The following is an 18,964-nucleotide window of genomic DNA, read 5'->3' on the forward strand; positions in this document are numbered from 1 at the left end:
ATATATGGTAAACACTATCATTGCACTGGCCTGCTGGTTTGGCAACAAAGTATTTATACATTGAATTCCGTTCAAGCCCCACGTCATCCAAGGTAGGATACAGAATCATGCAATGTTTTGCTTGTTGTTTTTTGTTTGTTTGCTTATTTGTTTGTTGTTCAGGTTTTTGGTGGGGTTTTTGTTGTTCTGTGTGTGTGTGTGTGTGTGTGTGTGTGTTTTCGTAGTTCGATTTTTTGTGGGTTTGTGTGTGTGTGTGTCTGTTTTCTTCTTTTTTTTTCTTCTTTTTTTTTTTGTCAATGTAGATAATAAATAAATGAATTAACTGAATTAAATGAAATAAAGTGTTTGTCATGCGAAGGGAGCAAGGTGACATCAGGACAGACCACCACTGGCCAGACACCACAAGGTAACATCAGGACAGACCACCACTGGCCAGACACCACAAGGTAACATCAGGACAGACCACCACTGGCCACACACCACAAGGTAACATCAGCAGGACAGACCACCACTGGCCAGACACCACAAGGTAACATCATCAGGACAGACCACCACTGGCCAGACACCACAAGGTAACATCAGCAGGACAGACCACCACTGGCCAGACACCACAAGGTAACATCAGCAGGACAGACCACCACTGGCCACACACCACAAGGTAACATCAGGACAGACCACCACTGGCCAGACACCACAAGGTAACATCAGCAGGACAGACCACCACTGGCCAGACACCACAAGGTAACATCAGGACAGACCACCACTGGCCAGACACCACAAGGTAACATCAGGACAGAACACCACTGGCCAAACACCACAAGGTAACATCACCAGGACAGACCACCACTGGCCAGACACCACAAGGTAACATCAGCAGGACAGACCACCACTGGCCACACACAAGGTAACATCAGCAGGACAGACCACCACTGGCCAGACACCACAACGTAACATCAGACAGAACAGCAACACCACCATCGGAACCACTGGCCAACACCACAACGTAACATCAGCAGGACAGACCACCACTGGCCAGACACCACAACGTAACATCAGCAGGACAGACCACCACTGGCCAGACACCACAACGTAACATCAGCAGGACAGACCACCACTGGCCAGACACCACAACGTAACATCAGCAGGAAATGCAGAACCACCAACTAGGACCCACACCCACACACAGGTAACATCAGCAGGACAGACCACCACTGGCCAGACACCACAAGGTAACATCAGCAGGACAGACCACCACTGGCCAGACACCACAAGTAACATCAGCAGGACAGACCACCACTGGCCACACACCACAACGTAACATCAGCAGGACAGACCACCACTGGCCAGACACCACAAAACAGAACATCAGGAATGAGGACCACCACTGGCCAGACACCACAACGTAACATCAGCAGGACAGACCACCACTGGCCACACACCACAAGGTAACATCAGCAGGACAGACCACCACTGGCCACACACCACAAGGTAACATCAGCAGGACAGACCACCACTGGCCACACACCACAAGGTAACATCAGCAGGACAGACCACCACTGGCCAGACACCACAAGGTAACATCATCAGGACAGACCACCACTGGCCACACACCACAAGGTAACATCAGGACAGACCACCACTGGCCAGACACCACAAGGTAACATCAGCAGGACAGACCACCACTGGCCACACACCACAAGGTAACATCAGGACAGACCACCACTGGCCAGACACCACAAGGTAACATCAGGACAGACCACCACTGGCCACACACCACAAGGTAACATCAGGACAGACCACCACTGGCCACACACCACAACGTAACATCAGGACAGACCACCACTGGCCACACACCACAACGTAACATCAGGACAGACCACCACTGGCCACACACCACAAGGTAACATCAGGACAGACCACCACTGGCCAGACACCACAAGGTAACATCAGGACAGACCACCACTGGCCACACACCACAACGCAGATGTAAGAAAGGAAGACCACACATGTGGCACACAGTTATCACCATTATGATTGTGATGATTTTGATTGTTGTTGTTGTTGTTAGTATCATTATTATTATCATCATTATCATTATTATTATTATTATCATCACTATCATCATCATCATCATTATGATTGTTATTATCACCACCACCATCATCATCATCATTACTATTATCACACAAAGAGACTGAAGCCAACGTTAACAACGGGAAACAAAGCACAGAAAGAAAACCAACTGTGGACCTACAGGCACACACGGCGGACAGCACCAGTATGAAGAAGTAGACCAGGAGGAAAGCCATGTTCTCCGCCAGAATGTCTGTGACACACAGACAACCTTTGTACACACACTGTCAGAATGTCTGTCACACACAGACAACCTTTGTACACACGCTGTCAGAATGTCTGTCACACACAGACAACCTTTGTACACACACTGTCAGAATGTCTGTGACACACAGACAACCTTTGTACACACGCTGTCAGAATGTCTGTCACACACAGACAACCTTTTACACACACTGTCAGAATGTCTGTCACACACAGACAACATTTGTACACACACTGTCAGAATGTCTGTCACACAGACAACCTTTGTACACACACTGTCAGAATGTCTGTCACACACAGACAACCTTTGTACACACGCTGTCAGAATGTCTGTCACACACAGATGACCTTTTACACACACTGTCAGAATGTGTGTCACACACAGACAACCTTTGTACACACACTGTCAGAATGTCTGTCACACACAGACAACCTTTGTACACACACTGTCAGAATGTCTGTCACACACAGACAACCTTTGTACACACACTGTCAGAATGTCTGTCACACACAGACAACCTTTGTACACACACTGTCAGAATGTCTGTCACACACAGACAACCTTTGTACACACACTGTCAGAATATATCACCGTCATTATCGTCATCATCATCATCACTATGCACTTGCTCCCACAAATCATTACCTGCACGTATACCCACACCCACACCTAACTACAAGGAGTGGTGGCCTGGTTATAATATGCCTGATCAGGTGTTTCTGGGTTCACTTCAAGTCCTATATCATATGGACTGGGGTTGTTTTTTTTGTTGTTTTTTTCACTTCACCCCTCCCCCTCCACTACAACAGAGTGGTGGTCTGCTTGCTAGTCTTTTGGACAAGATGATAAAACAGACACCCCATGTGCATCATGCACTTTGTGCACGTAACAGAACCCATGGCATCACCCACACACACACATTCTCTCAAAAAACCCCACACCCCTCCACACACACACACTACACACAAAGACACACACAAAGACACACTCTCTCTCTCTCTCTCTCTCTCTCTCTATCTTGCTCTCTCAAACTCCAAACACAAAATACACACACATGCACACCACACACACATCCACATTACACACACACACACACACACACATCCACACTACATCCACACACACACACACACACTACACACACACACACACACACAAACATGTCATACACAACTCACAGAACTCATCAGCAGAGTACTCATAGTGCCACAGGTCTCCTTCCTCCCCATTGGTCATGTGAAGCTTGTACTGCAGGTACAGACCACTGACCTGCACACATCACGCCCACATTAACCTGGCTTCTGTTGTCATACACACCACTGACCTGTACACATCACGCCTACATTAACCTGGCTTCTGTTGTACAGACCACTGACCTGTACACATCACGCCCACATTAACCTGGCTTCTGTTGTCATACACACCACTGACCTGTACACATCACGCCCACATTAACCTGGCTTCTGTTGTACAGACCACTGACCTGTACACATCACACCTACATTAACCTGGCTTCTGTTGTCATACAGACCACTGACCTGTACACATCACACCTACATTAACCTTGCTTCTGTTGTCATACAGACCACTGACCTGTACACATCACGCCTACATTAACCTGGCTTCTGTTATACAGACCACTGACCTGTACACATCACACCTACATTAACCTGGCTTCTGTTGTCATACACACCACAGACCTGTACACATCACACCTACATTAACCTTGCTTCTGTCATACACACCACAGACCTGTACACATCACACCTACATTAACCTGGCTTCTGTTGTCATACACACCACTGACCTGTACACATCACACCTACATTAACCTTGCTTCTGTCATACACACCACAGACCTGTACACATCACACCTACATTAACCTGGCTTCTGTTGTCATACACACCACTGACCTGTACACATCACACCCACATTAACCTGGCTTCTGTTGTCATACAGACCACTGACCTGTACACATCACGCCTACATTAACCTTGCTTCTGTTATACAGACCACTGACCTGTACACATCACACCCACATTAACCTTGCTTCTGTTATACAGACCACTGACCTGTACACATCACACCTACATTAACCTTGCTTCTGTTGTCATACAGACCACTGACCTGTGCACATCACGCCTACATTAACCTGGCTTCTGTTATACAGACCACTGACCTGTACACATCACACCTACATTAACCTGGCTTCTGTTGTCATACAGACCACTCACCTGTACACATCACGCCTACATTAACCTGGCTTCTGTTGTCACACAGACCACTCAGCTGTACACATCATGCCTACATTAACCTGGCTTCTGTTATACAGACCACTGACCTGTACACATCACACCTACATTAACCTTGCTTCTGTCATACAGACCACTGACCTGTACACATCACACCTACATTAACCTGGCTTCTGTTGTCATACACACCACTGACCTGTACACATCACACCCACATTAACCTGGCTTCTGTTGTCATACAGACCACTGACCTGTACACATCACACCTACATTAACCTGGCTTCTGTTGTCATACAGACCACTGACCTGTACACATCACACCTACATTAACCTGGCTTCTGTTGTCATACAGACCACTGACCTGTACACATCACACCTACATTAACCTTGCTTCTGTTGTCATACAGACCACTGACCTGTACACATCACACCTACATTAACCTGGCTTCTGTTGTCATACAGACCACTGACCTGTACACATCACGCCTACATTAACCTGGCTTCTGCTGTCATAGGTAGCTAAACAACCATAAAGTACAAGACGTAACCTCACGTTTTTTCGGGAACATTTTTAGTGACTGTCAAGTAGACATTTTAAAAACATCTGAAATAGACGTATATAAACGTTCACTTTTACCTTTTTGAAACATTTCGCGAAATGAGCAAAACTATGTTTACAGAAGACATTTCTAGAACACTCTTTCAACATCCCAGTCCATTTCTGTTTTACAGTCAGTTTACAGTCCATCCTTGTTATCACAGTTTACAGTCCATCCCTGTTATCACAGTTTACAGTCCATCCGAGTTATCACAGTCAGTTTACAGTCCATCCCTGTTATCACAGTTTACAGTCCATCCCTGTTATCACAGTCAGTTTACAGTCCATCCCTGTTATCACAGTCAGTTTACAGTCCATTCCTGTTATCACAGTCAGTTTACAGTCCATCCCTGTTATCACAGTTTACAGTCCATCCCTGTTATCACAGTTTACAGTCCATCCCTGTTATCACAGTCAGTTTACAGTCCATCCCTGTTATCACAGTCAGTTTACAGTCCATTCCTGTTATCACAGTCAGTTTACAGTCCATCCCTGTTATCACACTCAGTTTACAGTCGATCCTTGTTATCACAGTTTACAGTCCATCCCTGTTATCACAGTTTACAGTCCATCCCTGTTATCACAGTCAGTTTACAGTCCATCCTTGTTATCACAGTTTACAGTCCATCCTTGTTATCACAGTCAGTTTACAGTCCATTCCTGTTATCACAGTCAGTTTACAGTCCATCCCTGTTATCACAGTCAGTTTACAGTCCATCCTTGTTATCACAGTCAGTTTACAGTCCATCCCTGTTATCACAGTTTACAGTCCATCCCTGTTATCACAGTCAGTTTACAGTCCATCCCTGTTATCACAGTTTACAGTCCATCCCTGTTATCAGTCAGTTTACAGTCCATCCTTGTTATCACAGTCAGTTTACAGTCCATTCCTGTTATCACAGTCAGTTTACAGTCCATCCCTGTTATCACACTCAGTTTACAGTCCATCCCTGTTATCACAGTCAGTTTACAGTCCATCCCTGTTATCACAGTTTACAGTCCATCCCTGTTATCACAGTCAGTTTACAGTCCATCCCTGTTATCACAGTTTACAGTCCATCCCTGTTATCAGTCAGTTTACAGTCCATCCTTGTTATCACAGTCAGTTTACAGTCCATCCCTGTTATCACAGTCAGTTTACAGTCCATCCCTGTTATCACAGTTTACAGTCCATCCCTGTTATCACAGTCAGTTTACAGTCCATCCCTGTTATCCCAGTCAGTTTACAGTCCATCCCTGTTATCCCAGTCAGTTTACAATTCATCCCTGTTATCAGAGTTTACAGTCCATTCCTGTTATCACAGTTTGTTTACATAACAGATATCAGTCCTTCATGTTATCAAAGTCAGTTTACAGTCCATCCCTGTTATCACAGTCAGTTTATAGTCCATTCCTGTTATCACAGTCAGTTTACAGTCCATCCATGTTATCACAGTTTACAGTCCATCCCTGTTATCACAGTCAGTTTACAGTCCATCCCTGTTATCACAGTCAGTTTACAGTCCATTCCTGTTATCAAAGTCAGTTTACAGTCCATCCCTGTTATCACAGTTTGTTTACATAACAGATATCAGTCCTTCATGGGGGGGTGGGGGGGAGTGCAGGGTAATGTGTGTGTGTGTGTGGGGGGGGGGGTTAATGTATGTGTGTGTGTGTGTGTGCATGTGTGTTGGGGCTCGTGTACATTTATGTATATTTGTTTGTGCTTTCATATCTGTGAAATTGCATGTTTGTTGCATATCTGTTGTGCATGTGTGTGTGTGTGTGTGTGTGTGTGTGTGTGTGTGTGTGTGTGTGTGTGTGTGTGTGAATGTGTGTCTGCATGGTTTACATTTATTTGCTTATTTGCTTACTTATCATCATTATTGTCTTTTTATTTCATTTTCATTTCCTGTTATTATTATAATTCTTTTTTTTTTCTTTTTGTTCAAGGTCTGACTAAGCGCGTTGGGTTACGCTGCTGTTCAGGCATCTGTTTGGCAGATGTGGTGTAGCGTATATGGATTTGACCGAACGCAGTGACGCCTCCTTGAGCTACTGAAACTGTGCTGAGAAACAAGGCTATGTGCACTGGCTTGTCTTGCTGAGCCATGTGAGTGCTAGTCTGAGCTTGGCGCCGCCAACCTTGCATGTCTCATGCATATTTGAATGCAAGACCCTCAGTGCAGGGCAACCCACACCCTCTGTCGCAGGCGAAACACTGTTGATAGGGATCAGATTCTCTGGTGCCGGCATCCAGCTTTAAAATCAATGAATGGAACTGTTCAGTTTTACTGCCATCACTTCCACCACACACATATACCCTCCTGCCTCTCTCTCACACACACACACACACACACACACACACACACACACACAGAAGCACCAGCACACTCACGGAGCCAAAGGAAGGGGTGCAGCGGGCCACAGCGATGTACCACCAGCGTTCACGCAAGGAGCGGAAGGTTCGACCCCCGGTGCAGTTGTAGTACTGCTCTCCCCCGACCGTGGTCAGGGCGCAGCCTGAGAAACGCGAGGTCTGCGTGTAGCTGGTGTTGAGTGCGATGATCTGGTTGTTGGCAATCGACAGCACCGACAGACGGCTCGAGCAGTTCTGTAAATGCATGCATGGAGGATATGACTCCAGTTGGTTTTTGTTTTGTTTTTTGTTTGTTGTTGTTTTGTGGGGATTTTGTTGCTTTTTTTTTTTTTTTTTTTTTTTTTTTTTTGGTCATTTTAGCCATCCAAAGTTATTTTGCACCTATTGGTTACTTTATGCTTTGTGGGACCAAAAAATGGGTGGGTGGGGGGCGGAGGCGGGAGGGGGGGGGGGGCGTGCAGGAGGAAGCAAGATGGTGACACTTAGTTTAGTGACTGAATCTGCATCAAATTTTAATAGTGTACAAAATGAAAGTCGAAATCCACTGAAACTGGGTTACAACATCTAAAAATGGTAATATCTTCTAAAGTTAAGAGCAAATGGCATACGAGGCAAACTACTTGACTGGTTTTCCAATTACCTTTCTAACCGTATCCAAGCAGTTGTTATAAAGAGTGATAAGTCTGATTACAAAGTAATACCCGCAGGTATTCCTCAAGGCTCTGTACTTGGTCCACTATTATAATTATTTCTTATCTATATCAATGATATTGTATATTACATCCATTCAAACATTAAGCTATTTGCAGATAATACAAGTATGTCCTCAGCACTAAACAACCCAAACATCCATGCACAAACACTCAATTCTGACTCAGAAAAGATAGATTCTTGGGCTAAGTGATGGAAAGTCAAATTTAATGAAGGGAAAACAGTCTCGAAACACTGACACAATTTTACCTCTTACTTTTGGCATCACACCATTACAAAGTACAGGTACACATAAACATCTAGGCGTCATACTCCAAAACAACTGTAAATGGGAGGAACATATTAAAAGTATAATCAATGCTGTAACTATGTTGGTTTCTTGTCTTAAGACATATAAGTACAAGTTAAATAGAGCATTCAAAATTATGTACAAATCATTCATATTAGCACATTTTGACTACGCTGATATTGTTTGGGATAACTGCACAGATGCACAATCAGACTCTCTGGAAAATTTACAGCTTGAAGCATTAAGAACCCTAACTGGAGCTGTTCGTGGGACAAGCCACCAAAAAATATACCAAGAATCAGGGTTATGTACACTTAAGGAAAGGAAGGAACAGACACAAACTTGTGCATTATTTCAAGATGGTTAATGGTCTATGCCCTAATTACCTAAAGGATCTTGTTCCTGGTCTTGTTTCAGACAGTAACCCTTACCATAGACGCAGGTCATTGGAACACACCGTACCAAGATTTCACACCTAACTATCCAAAATTATTCATACCATCCACTATTTATCTCTGGAATTTTCTACCTCATTACGTTAAAACCAGCAGTTCCTTAAGCCAGCTTAAACATTACCTGTGTGCTAACAATGCTGTAGTGCCTAGCTATTATTACTTTGGTAAACGGAAGGAACAAATCATTCACTGTCAACTTCCGTCTTGGGATAAGTGATTTAAGAGAAGATATGTTCAACAGACATTTAATAAACGACCCACTTTGTGCTTGTGGCACTGCAAGCAAAACTTCTGAACATTATTTATTAATTTGTCAAAACTTTCATATGGCTCGGGCAAACACAATCTTAACTTTATCTCCAAACTACATCCACTTAAAAACTCTGTTGCATGGAGATCCTGATCTCCAAAATCATACAAATATATTCATATTTCAAACTGTTCACCAGTTTATCTCCGATTCCAACAGATTTTCCCTCAGAAAGTATTGTGAAGAATGGGTACAACACGATTCTATTCGTAAAGTATGTGTTGGATGTATTTGACTGACCAAATGTTCAAGTTGAATGGACTGGCCAATGATCTGTCAGAATTTCTCCTCTCCCCTCTGTTCCCCCTCCCCCACCACCTTACCCACCATCCTTCTAAATTTCTTCTTTTTTTTCCCTTTGTGTTTCTCTTCAATCAGGCCGTTTCCTCTTGTGACTATAAATTTAATCTCATGTTAATATTGATATTAGCATTATTTTACTATATTGTGTATTTATTTGTTTATTTGTTTTATTTCATTACATACTGTTTATGAATGTTATTTGATACAATTGATAATATTGTTCATCAGCTGTCGTGTTCAAATTGAAGTGCAGCGTTGTGAGCACAGTATAAGCTTTAAGCTTGTTGATGCTCTTTTGTCTTTGATTGCATTGTAATCATGTGTACTGTTGAACAACTAAAGATTATTTAAACCAAATGGTAATATCGTTTCATGCATGCACAAAATTGTCGGTAGGATAGGTTCCTGAATTCAGGATGCTGAAACAGTACTTTATAGCTATCATCATTATTATCATTATCATCATCGTCGTCATTATCAGGAACATCATCAACATCATCATCATTATCAAATAGTGCCTATCTTTGTTCAGAGATGATACTCTTAAGTGTGGTTCACTTCAGCTCAGTTCAGTTCAGTGCGTGTCATTCATTCCCAAATTCACCTATTCCACTTTCTGATTTGCCTATCACTAAAACTGATGATCCCCATTCACATATTCCCAGCTTTCTTATGTATTCTGTAGCTGTGTGTGTGTGTGTGTGTGTGTGTGTGTGTGTGTGTGTGTGTGTGTGTGTGTGTGTGTGTGTGTGTGTGTGTGTGCATGTGCACATGTAAAGAAAAAGAAGAATCAAGTAATGAGGGGTGACAGATACCAACAGAGAGAGAAAGAGAGAGAGGGAGGGAGGGGAGGCTGAATAGGCCAAACGGTAATGGCATGTAGGTGAAACAGGACAGCCAAACACTCAGGAGGCCACTTAACTGAGGGTGATGGCATGATGAAAAAGTCAGCAAAACGGGACCAGTGGGACCTGCTCAGTTCATCGTGTGGCTTACTTCATACAGCACAAGCCACAGCAGAGCCCTGCATTAACTGAACTAAACTCAGCTGAGAATGAGCACACACAAAATTTTGTTTGGAGCGCTGACCTTCTGGGACTTGTAGACACTCTCCCATTGTCCCGGTTCATCGTAGTACAGCAAGATCTCTTGAGTCCCATAGTTCTGTCAGGACATCACCAAAGTCTGCATCATCATCTCTGTGTGTGTGTGTGTGTGTGTGTGTGTGTGTGTGTGTGTGTGTGTGTGTGTGTGTGTGTGTCTGTGTGTCTGTCTGTTTGTCTGTCTGTCTGTCTGTCTTATAATCTATATAAAGTTACATGCTCACACACACATGTCTGTATACAGTATACAGCCCTACCCATGATAAAGATAAATAAAACAAAAAATGAACAGATAAAAGAACCTCTCACCACTGGGTACAGAAAACTGTACTCGAGAGCTCCCAGTTTGGATAAAAAGCAAAACCGCGCCACAAAAGTCCAGTCCTGGAACATTAAGATTTTAAAATTGAATTAATGATACAAATATAATAAACAGATTTATATGAACAAATATGACAGAGGCAAAGCCTTCAAGACACCTACTTGGTTCAGAAACCTGAGATTAACAAAGTCATATACTGACAATGTGAAGACCTTCAACTAATTTCTGAGATGTATAACAAGAAGAAGAAGAAGAAGAAGAAATACTCAAATAGACGAAAAAGAAGACGAATTGATTGAATATCTAATGGGTGAAGAACTAGGCACAGTACAGGCCTTTATACAATTCTGTCCATTTAACAACACAAAACAAAAATAAATAGATAAAATTAAATAAGATAAAATAATTTTTAAAAAAAACAAAAACGACAGATGAATAGAGTAACTGGAATATTCCATTAACAACAACAAAGCAATGAGAAAAACAATTGTTATATCATCACGTACGCGTGCGCACGCGCGTGCACACACACAAACACACACACACATACACTAAAACAACCAAACAAATACATACATACACATTCATGCTCACACACTCAAACACACATACACACGCATGCATGCACACACATCCATGCTAAGAAGCAGAAGTAAACGAAGAAGAGGAAGGAGAAGAAGTAGAAGTAGAAGAAGAGGAAGAAGGATTCATGTAGCACCTTTCCATATAAAACATGGTCACTTGCACAGTGAAAATGTAAGAATTCATTTTTAAAACATGCACTGAAATATTAAAATGACAACTTCCATACGTAATACTGCACAGACATCAAACACAAAAAATAGTTTATGTATGTAAACACACACAAAAACAAAAAGAGGACAAATAATACTCAAAATATAATCAAGCAAACATCACAAAAGACATCACAACAAACATCACAATACCTAAATACAAAATATGTGTGTGGGTTACATACCTAAATCTAGTAAATGATGGAATTTCATATCACAATACTTGACATTAATATCATTATACATAAAAACATACCGTAACACTTAAAACCAATCTAAACACTTAAAATTCTGGGCATAAGTTGGCCAGAAACAACATCAAGTGCCAGCGCATGGGAAAGAACCAGCCAGATTCACATCTGACATTTGGTGTTACTGCTTACTGTCTGGCTGACTGCACAGAGCAATATCAGGAATGCCAACTTTTTTTCTTTTTCTGTTTAGCTGGGGTTTTTTTGTTTGTTTTTGTTTTTGTTGTTTTTTAACTGAACTGCATTAAACATGAACCCTATCATATCTTTTTCTTTTTTTTTTTAATGCAAAACAACGCAGTCCATGGCATATTATCTTAACCATTAAGCTCCTTAAAACAAATAACTTTAATATGACTTGGCTGTGGAAAGGATGCCAACCTCTCCACTTATCATTCCATGATTACAACAACAACAAAAATCATGAAAAGGGTCAAAAACACTTCAATACATAAGACGTAAATGGGTCATGTACCACAAGAACCCATTCCAGCGTTTACAATATCACTACCTAATCCCCAGAGTAAAAAATTGCTATTCCTCAGAACATACAGTAAGTATATCACAGACTGCATAAAAGACAGAAAAAGTGTTTAAGCCTGCTGGAAAAGTGAACAGGGGAGAAAAAAGTGAAGGCAGAAAAAGCAGACAATAGTGAAAGAAGAAAAAAGGGCAGAAACACAAAGAGCAATTGGAAAGGGTGACGTGGTGGGGGCGGGGTGGGGGGGGGGGGGTCAACATTTCAGTCATAATAAATGCCCAGTAACATGGTTCCCTACCAAACCCCCAGAATATTAAAGACTTGATTTATATTAGTAATGGTTGTGCTGGGGAGGTTCAATTTATAATTCATATGTGCATTGTGGCCAAGGAAGGATGTGCCAGTTGCTCATTCGTTTTCGTTCTGATATTTGTTGATGGGCTGTTGTCTCTTAAAATGTTGTAATTATAAATCTTTATCGTTTCATACATGTACAAAAATTACCGGTAAAATAGGTTCCTGAATTTAGGATGCTAAAACAGGACTTTACAATCTTGGTATCTTGACGGAAAAACGGTCAGACATATTTCAATAATTCCAGCGTACACCACTGCAGCAAAGCGAAACCAACCTGAACGAAACATTGTGCAACAGTTCAGTCGTGATCAAACAGCAAGATAGAACGTAAAACTCATAAAATACTCACACTGTCAGTATCGATTGTGCCTTCTACCCATCTCCCTTCGCTAACACTGACCAGGAAGAACAGTGCTGCTACTGCTGACCACAACTTCACATTCATGATCGCGGACGTTCGCCGATTTGTTGTTGTTTTTCACTCAGTTTACCGACTAGCAGCTACATTGGACGCCATGATGGCTCCTTCGGATCACGTGATTGCTACCATAGCAACAACAGAGTCGTTGAACGAACGAATGCGAGTGGCATCCATTTCATCCCGGACGTTTCGTAACTTCGGACAGAGGTGGTCATAACACACACACACAGATCTGCAAAATCAATGAAAATGTTCCCGCTCCTAATCAGCTCAATACTGGCAGAAGTAGGACTTGACCGCATGCGCCGGTCTTTTGGCAGTCCGGCGTTTGGTCTATTTTAGACTGCTCGAAGTTTGCCTCCGAGTCCGTTATTTACACAAAATAGCTTTTAGTAAGCGTGTATAGAGGAGCTTTAAAACTATGCATGTAGTAAATTATTGTCATCAATGCTAATGTGATATGCTTTTCTCTTTTCTGTGGTATTTTGTTTGGGTTGGGGGGGGGGGGGGGGGGGTTGTTGTTCCCGGTGTTTTTTGTTTTTGTTTTTTACATCAGGGGTCGACATGTCACCGCGATAATCCGCTAACGGTCGAGCCACTCAATGGTCAACAAAATGTGGCCAAAACATTCATGCGCAAGGGTGTCTTGCAATGTCGACTTGACGAAAAATGTTTGTGACCCATCAGTACATGATTCATGACAATCGACTGAACATTGGCATTTGGCCTGAGAATGCCAACCCGGCATAAAAATTAGTCTTGGTCATAACACAGGGCAAAAGGATCATCATTAATCACTAATAAATTGACCAATTCTTGGTCATTATTATCTGCTCATTACAGTGAGAAAATTATCGTGCATGATGTGATCGGGATGTGGGCGGGGGTGAGGGGGCGGAGGGGGGGGCTGAGGGGTATTTGGGGGGGAGGGGGTGCATAGGAATCAGTAAAGGGGGCGGAGAGGTGTAATAATAAGTACAGAGGAGGCGGACAGGAGAAGTAGATAACACTTTTATCGGCCGAGTAGAGTATTGGTAGTAGACGCAAAACTGAGGCAGAAGAACAATAGCAGTACTGAGTAGCAGTTTCAGTTTCAGTAGCTCAAGGAGGCGTCACTGCGTTCGGACAAAACCATATACGCTACACCACATCTGCCAAGCAGATGCCTGACCAGCAGCGTAACCCAACGCGCTTAGTCAGGCCTTGAGTAGCAGCAGCAGAGTAATAGTGGTAGCCTACCATTTTACGATTTTCCACGATAAGTGACATGTTGACAGGTGGAGGGGGCGGGGTGACTGAGGGAGGGCTTCGTATGTCACCGGCCAAAGTGAAGGTCACCTTTTAATTTCAATGAGGGTTCTGTATATGTCAGCATATCGATGTCAGCATACCTTTTTGTTTCAATGAGGGTTTTATTTAATATGTCAATATGTCCATGTGTCACCTTTTCCTTTCAACGAAGGGTCTGAATGTCACAGTGTTAAAGTCATCTGTTTCTTTTAATGAGGGCTCTGTATGCCACTAAGTCGATGTCACCTTTTTCTTTCAATCAGTGAGGGCTGTATATATGTCTGTGTGCCGTCACTTTTTCGTTTCAATGAGGACTCTGCATGTCATCTCACCATGATGATGTGTCATCTTTTTGTCAGTTACAATGAGGGCTCTATCTCACCATGATGATGTGTCATCTTTTTGTCAGTTACAATGAGGGCTCTATCTCACCATGATGATGTGTCATCTTTTTGTCAGTTTCAATGAGGGCTCTATCTCACCATGATGATGTGACGTCTTTTCGTCAGTTACAATGAGGGCTCTATCTCACCATGATGATGTGTCATCTTTTTGTCAGTTTCAATGAGGGCTCTATCTCACCATGGTGACGTGTCATCTTTTCATTACAATGAGGGCTCTATCTCACCATGGTGATGTCATCTCATCGTTACAATGAGGGTTCTATCTCACCATGGTGACGTGTCATCTTTTCATTACAATGAGGGCTCTATCTCACCACGGTGATCTGTCATATTTTCATGACAATGAGGGCTCTATCTCACCATGGTAATGTATCATTGTAAAGAAAGTGCCAGATAAACAGAAATAATAAGAATGAATGTGTTTGCTTGTAAGTGTATGCCTGCTATCTGTTCACTTGTCACTCCAATCAGAACGTGTTCTCCCCAAAACACGAAAACACTTATCAACCACACCCTTTTATCTATTACTAAGAGAGACATCAAAAGTTGCTACTCATGGCCTGGACTGGACTATAATTTTTTATGGGGGGAAACAATTTTAACTTCACCGCCGTGAATGTTCTTCAGCAGTCTCGCCAGCTCCTGGCTCCTCACTCAGCACGTCCCGATGGTCCCACCATCACGTTCATCTTCTGTGCCAATAGCTCGTCCCGATGGTCCCACCATCACGTTCTCTGAAGTCCCGTGCCCAGTCCCTGGCACCTCGGCACAAAACAAAACCCGTGGCCTGTCCCCAGCCACTAGATGCCTAAATTATCCATTCAAATTTCCTGCTTTTATATACTATGGTCAATATCCCATCACAAAACGTAGTCAAAGTCATTTCAAACTGAGTGCAATAATTTTCAACATACCTTCACAGGCAAAAATATGTCCCTAACCTGGACAGCTTCATGACACCATCTGGCAATGAGTCTGCACTTCACAGCAGCACATCACATTCACAACTCATGGTGTGATTACAAAAAATGCACGTGAAACACGTGAAACCATTTTTCAAAAGAAACAATTCCCAATCCCCCGATATAATAGTTGCCCTGTAAAAAAATGGATCTAGGAAAATAGTATATCAAAATAACAAATTCCAATCCCCGATATAAATGTTGCCCTGTAAAAAAATGGATCTAGGAAAATAGGATACCATTTTCTTTACAGTCATCTAATCGTTAGAATGAGAGTTCTATCTCACCATGGTGACGTGTCATCTTTTCATTACAATGAGGGCTCTATCTCACCATGGTGATGTGTCATCTTTTCATTACAATGAGGGCTGTATCTCACCATGGTGATGTGTCATCTTTTCATTACAATGAGGGCTGTATCTCACCATGGTGATGTGTCATCTTTTCATTACAATGAGGGCTCTATCTCACCATGGTGATGTGTCGTCTTTTCATTACAATGAGGGCTGTATCTCACCATGGTGATGTGTCATCTCATCGTTAGAATGAGGGCTCTGTCTCACCATGGTGATGTGTCATCTCATCGTTTGAATGAGGGCTCTGTCTCACCATGGTGATTTGTCATCTCATTACAATGAGGGCTCTATCTCACCATGGTGATTTGTCATCTCATTACAATGAGGGCTCTATCTCACCATGGTGATTTGTCATCTCATTCCAATGAGGGCTCTATCTCACCATGGTGATGTGTCACCATTTCGTTTCAATGTATTTAGTCTCTTTTTGTGTTGATGTTTACGTGAAATCCAATGGTTTCTACGTGTCATCTGGTATGCATATGCGCGTGTTCGCGCGCGCGCGCATGTATCAGCATATGCGTGAGAGGACAGAAGTGTTTTGGTGCAGATCTATACACATGTGCACACAGGTTTTTAAGCATGCCGTTATGAGGGCACAGGTATGTAAGCGGCATGTAAGTATGCACACACAGGTATGTAAGCATGTAAGTATGCACGCGTGCGTGAATATGCTCAGGAGTGTGCATGCGTGTGCTTGTATTGCGGCACGCGTGTCAGTGTGTGCACATCAATGAATGGGTCTCCGGGTGTGGGACGGAGGGGGACGGGGCGGCAGGCACACAGGAAACGAATGATGAGCGCGCATTGGCAGCTGTCCAACAGTCGGTAAGTGTCTGTGCCGGCTGTCATCATCATCATCGTTTTTGTCAGTAGTGAAGCTTGTTTGTGTTGTGGGGTCGTAAATGTTGTTCAGTTGTTGGGGATGGTGGGCGTTGTTATTTGTGACTTGTTCCTCATTCAGGGATGTTTTGTTTTGCTTTTTGAAAAGTTGTTTTGTTTTTTGTTTGTTTGCTTTTTAGTTTGTCGGGGGGGGGGGGGGGGGGGGGGGGGGGGGGGGGGAGTGGGGAGAGGGGGTTGGGGTGGTGGTGGCGTTTGTTGCTATGAGGGTAGCTACAGCCGCCTGCCAGTGCCGAGTTTCTAGTGCCACCTCCACCACTCCTCTTCTCTAAACACCACCACCACCACCACTCCTCTTCTCTAACCACCACCTCCACCACTCCTCTTCTCTAAACACCACCACCACCACCACTCCTCTTCTCTAAACACCACCTCCACCACCACTCCTCTTCTCTAAACACCACCACCACCACTCCTCTTCTCTAAACACCACCTCCACCACTCCTCTTCTCTAAACACCACCACCACTCCTCTTCTCTAAACACCACCTCCACCACCACTCCTCTTCTCTAAACACCACCCACCACCACTCCTCTTCTCTAAACACCACCACCACCACCACTCCTCTTCTCTAAACACCACCTCCACCACCACTCCTCTTCTCTAAACACCACCACCACCACTCCTCTTCTCTAAACACCACCTCCACCACTCCTCTTCTCTAAACACCACCACCACCACTCCTCTTCTCTAAACACCACCTCCACCACCACTCCTCTTCTCTAAACACCACCACCACCACTCCTCTTCTCTAAACACCACCACCACCACCACTCCTCTTCTCTAAACACCACCACCACCACTCCTCTTCTCTAAACACCACCACCACCACCACTCCTCTTCTCTAAACACCACCACCACCACCACTCCTCTTCTCTAACCACCACCACCACCACTCCTCTTCTCTAACCACCACCACCACCACTCCTCTTCTCTAAACACCACCACCACCACTCCTCTTCTCTAAACCACCACCACCACCACCACTCCTCTTCTCTAAACACCACCTCCACCACTCCTCTTCTCTAACACCACCACCTCCACCACTCCTCTTCTCTAAACACCACCTCCACCACTCCTCTTCTCTAAACCACCACCACCACCACTCCTCTTCTCTAACCACCACCACCACCACTCCTCTTCTCTAAACACCACCACCACCACCACTCCTCTTCTCTAAACACCACCTCCACCACTCCTCTTCTCGAAACACCACCTCCACCACCACTCCTCTTCTCTAAACACCTCCACCACCACTCCTCTTCTCGAAACACCACCGAAATTTTGGATGTTTTTAATAATTTTCAACACATTTAAGACAAGAACAAACCATATTCTCACAAAATTGTTGCAGACATTTCTCTAATGAATTGCAATCCTGATAACATGTGAAACATTTCAATAATCATTGTAAACACATGTTTATACTGAATCAGACTGAGAGACCTCCATTTCCAACAAAGTTCTGGAGACTGACCCATTTTCATTTTCCAGGCAGTCTTTGCTCTTCGTGACTATCTGATGCACTTTATTTTGCCACCTTCATACTCCAGCCAGATACATTCTCTTTCCCACGCTAAACTGACGTGTCTACTGCGCCAGGGTTCGTGAGGCACATTTGCAAATACCGCTTCATTTCCAAAGAAAAATATTTATTTCATACCGTTCTTTTTACATCAAGACATGATGTTGGTCGATATTGACATC

General features: G+C 43.4%; 1 protein-coding gene across 1 annotated transcript in view; it reads right to left on the minus strand.

Annotated features, from left to right (window-relative positions):
• LOC143291420 (transmembrane protein 145-like) overlaps positions 1-13,440 on the minus strand; it is a 30,266-nt gene extending 16,826 nt beyond the window's left edge. The window contains exons 1-6 of the mRNA XM_076601260.1: positions 13,274-13,440; positions 11,029-11,103; positions 10,706-10,780; positions 7,567-7,782; positions 3,517-3,607; positions 2,255-2,326 (exon numbers count right to left, since the gene is read on the minus strand). Of these exons, the coding sequence (XP_076457375.1) occupies positions 2,255-2,326; positions 3,517-3,607; positions 7,567-7,782; positions 10,706-10,780; positions 11,029-11,103; positions 13,274-13,369 (625 nt within the window). The 5' untranslated portion in view covers positions 13,370-13,440. The remainder of the gene's footprint in view (positions 1-2,254; positions 2,327-3,516; positions 3,608-7,566; positions 7,783-10,705; positions 10,781-11,028; positions 11,104-13,273) is intronic.
• Between the last annotated feature and the right edge of the window lie 5,524 nt (positions 13,441-18,964).

The sequence above is a fragment of the Babylonia areolata genome, chromosome 17, assembly GCF_041734735.1.
Source record: "Babylonia areolata isolate BAREFJ2019XMU chromosome 17, ASM4173473v1, whole genome shotgun sequence".
Classification (NCBI taxonomy): Eukaryota; Metazoa; Mollusca; class Gastropoda; order Neogastropoda; family Buccinidae; genus Babylonia; species Babylonia areolata.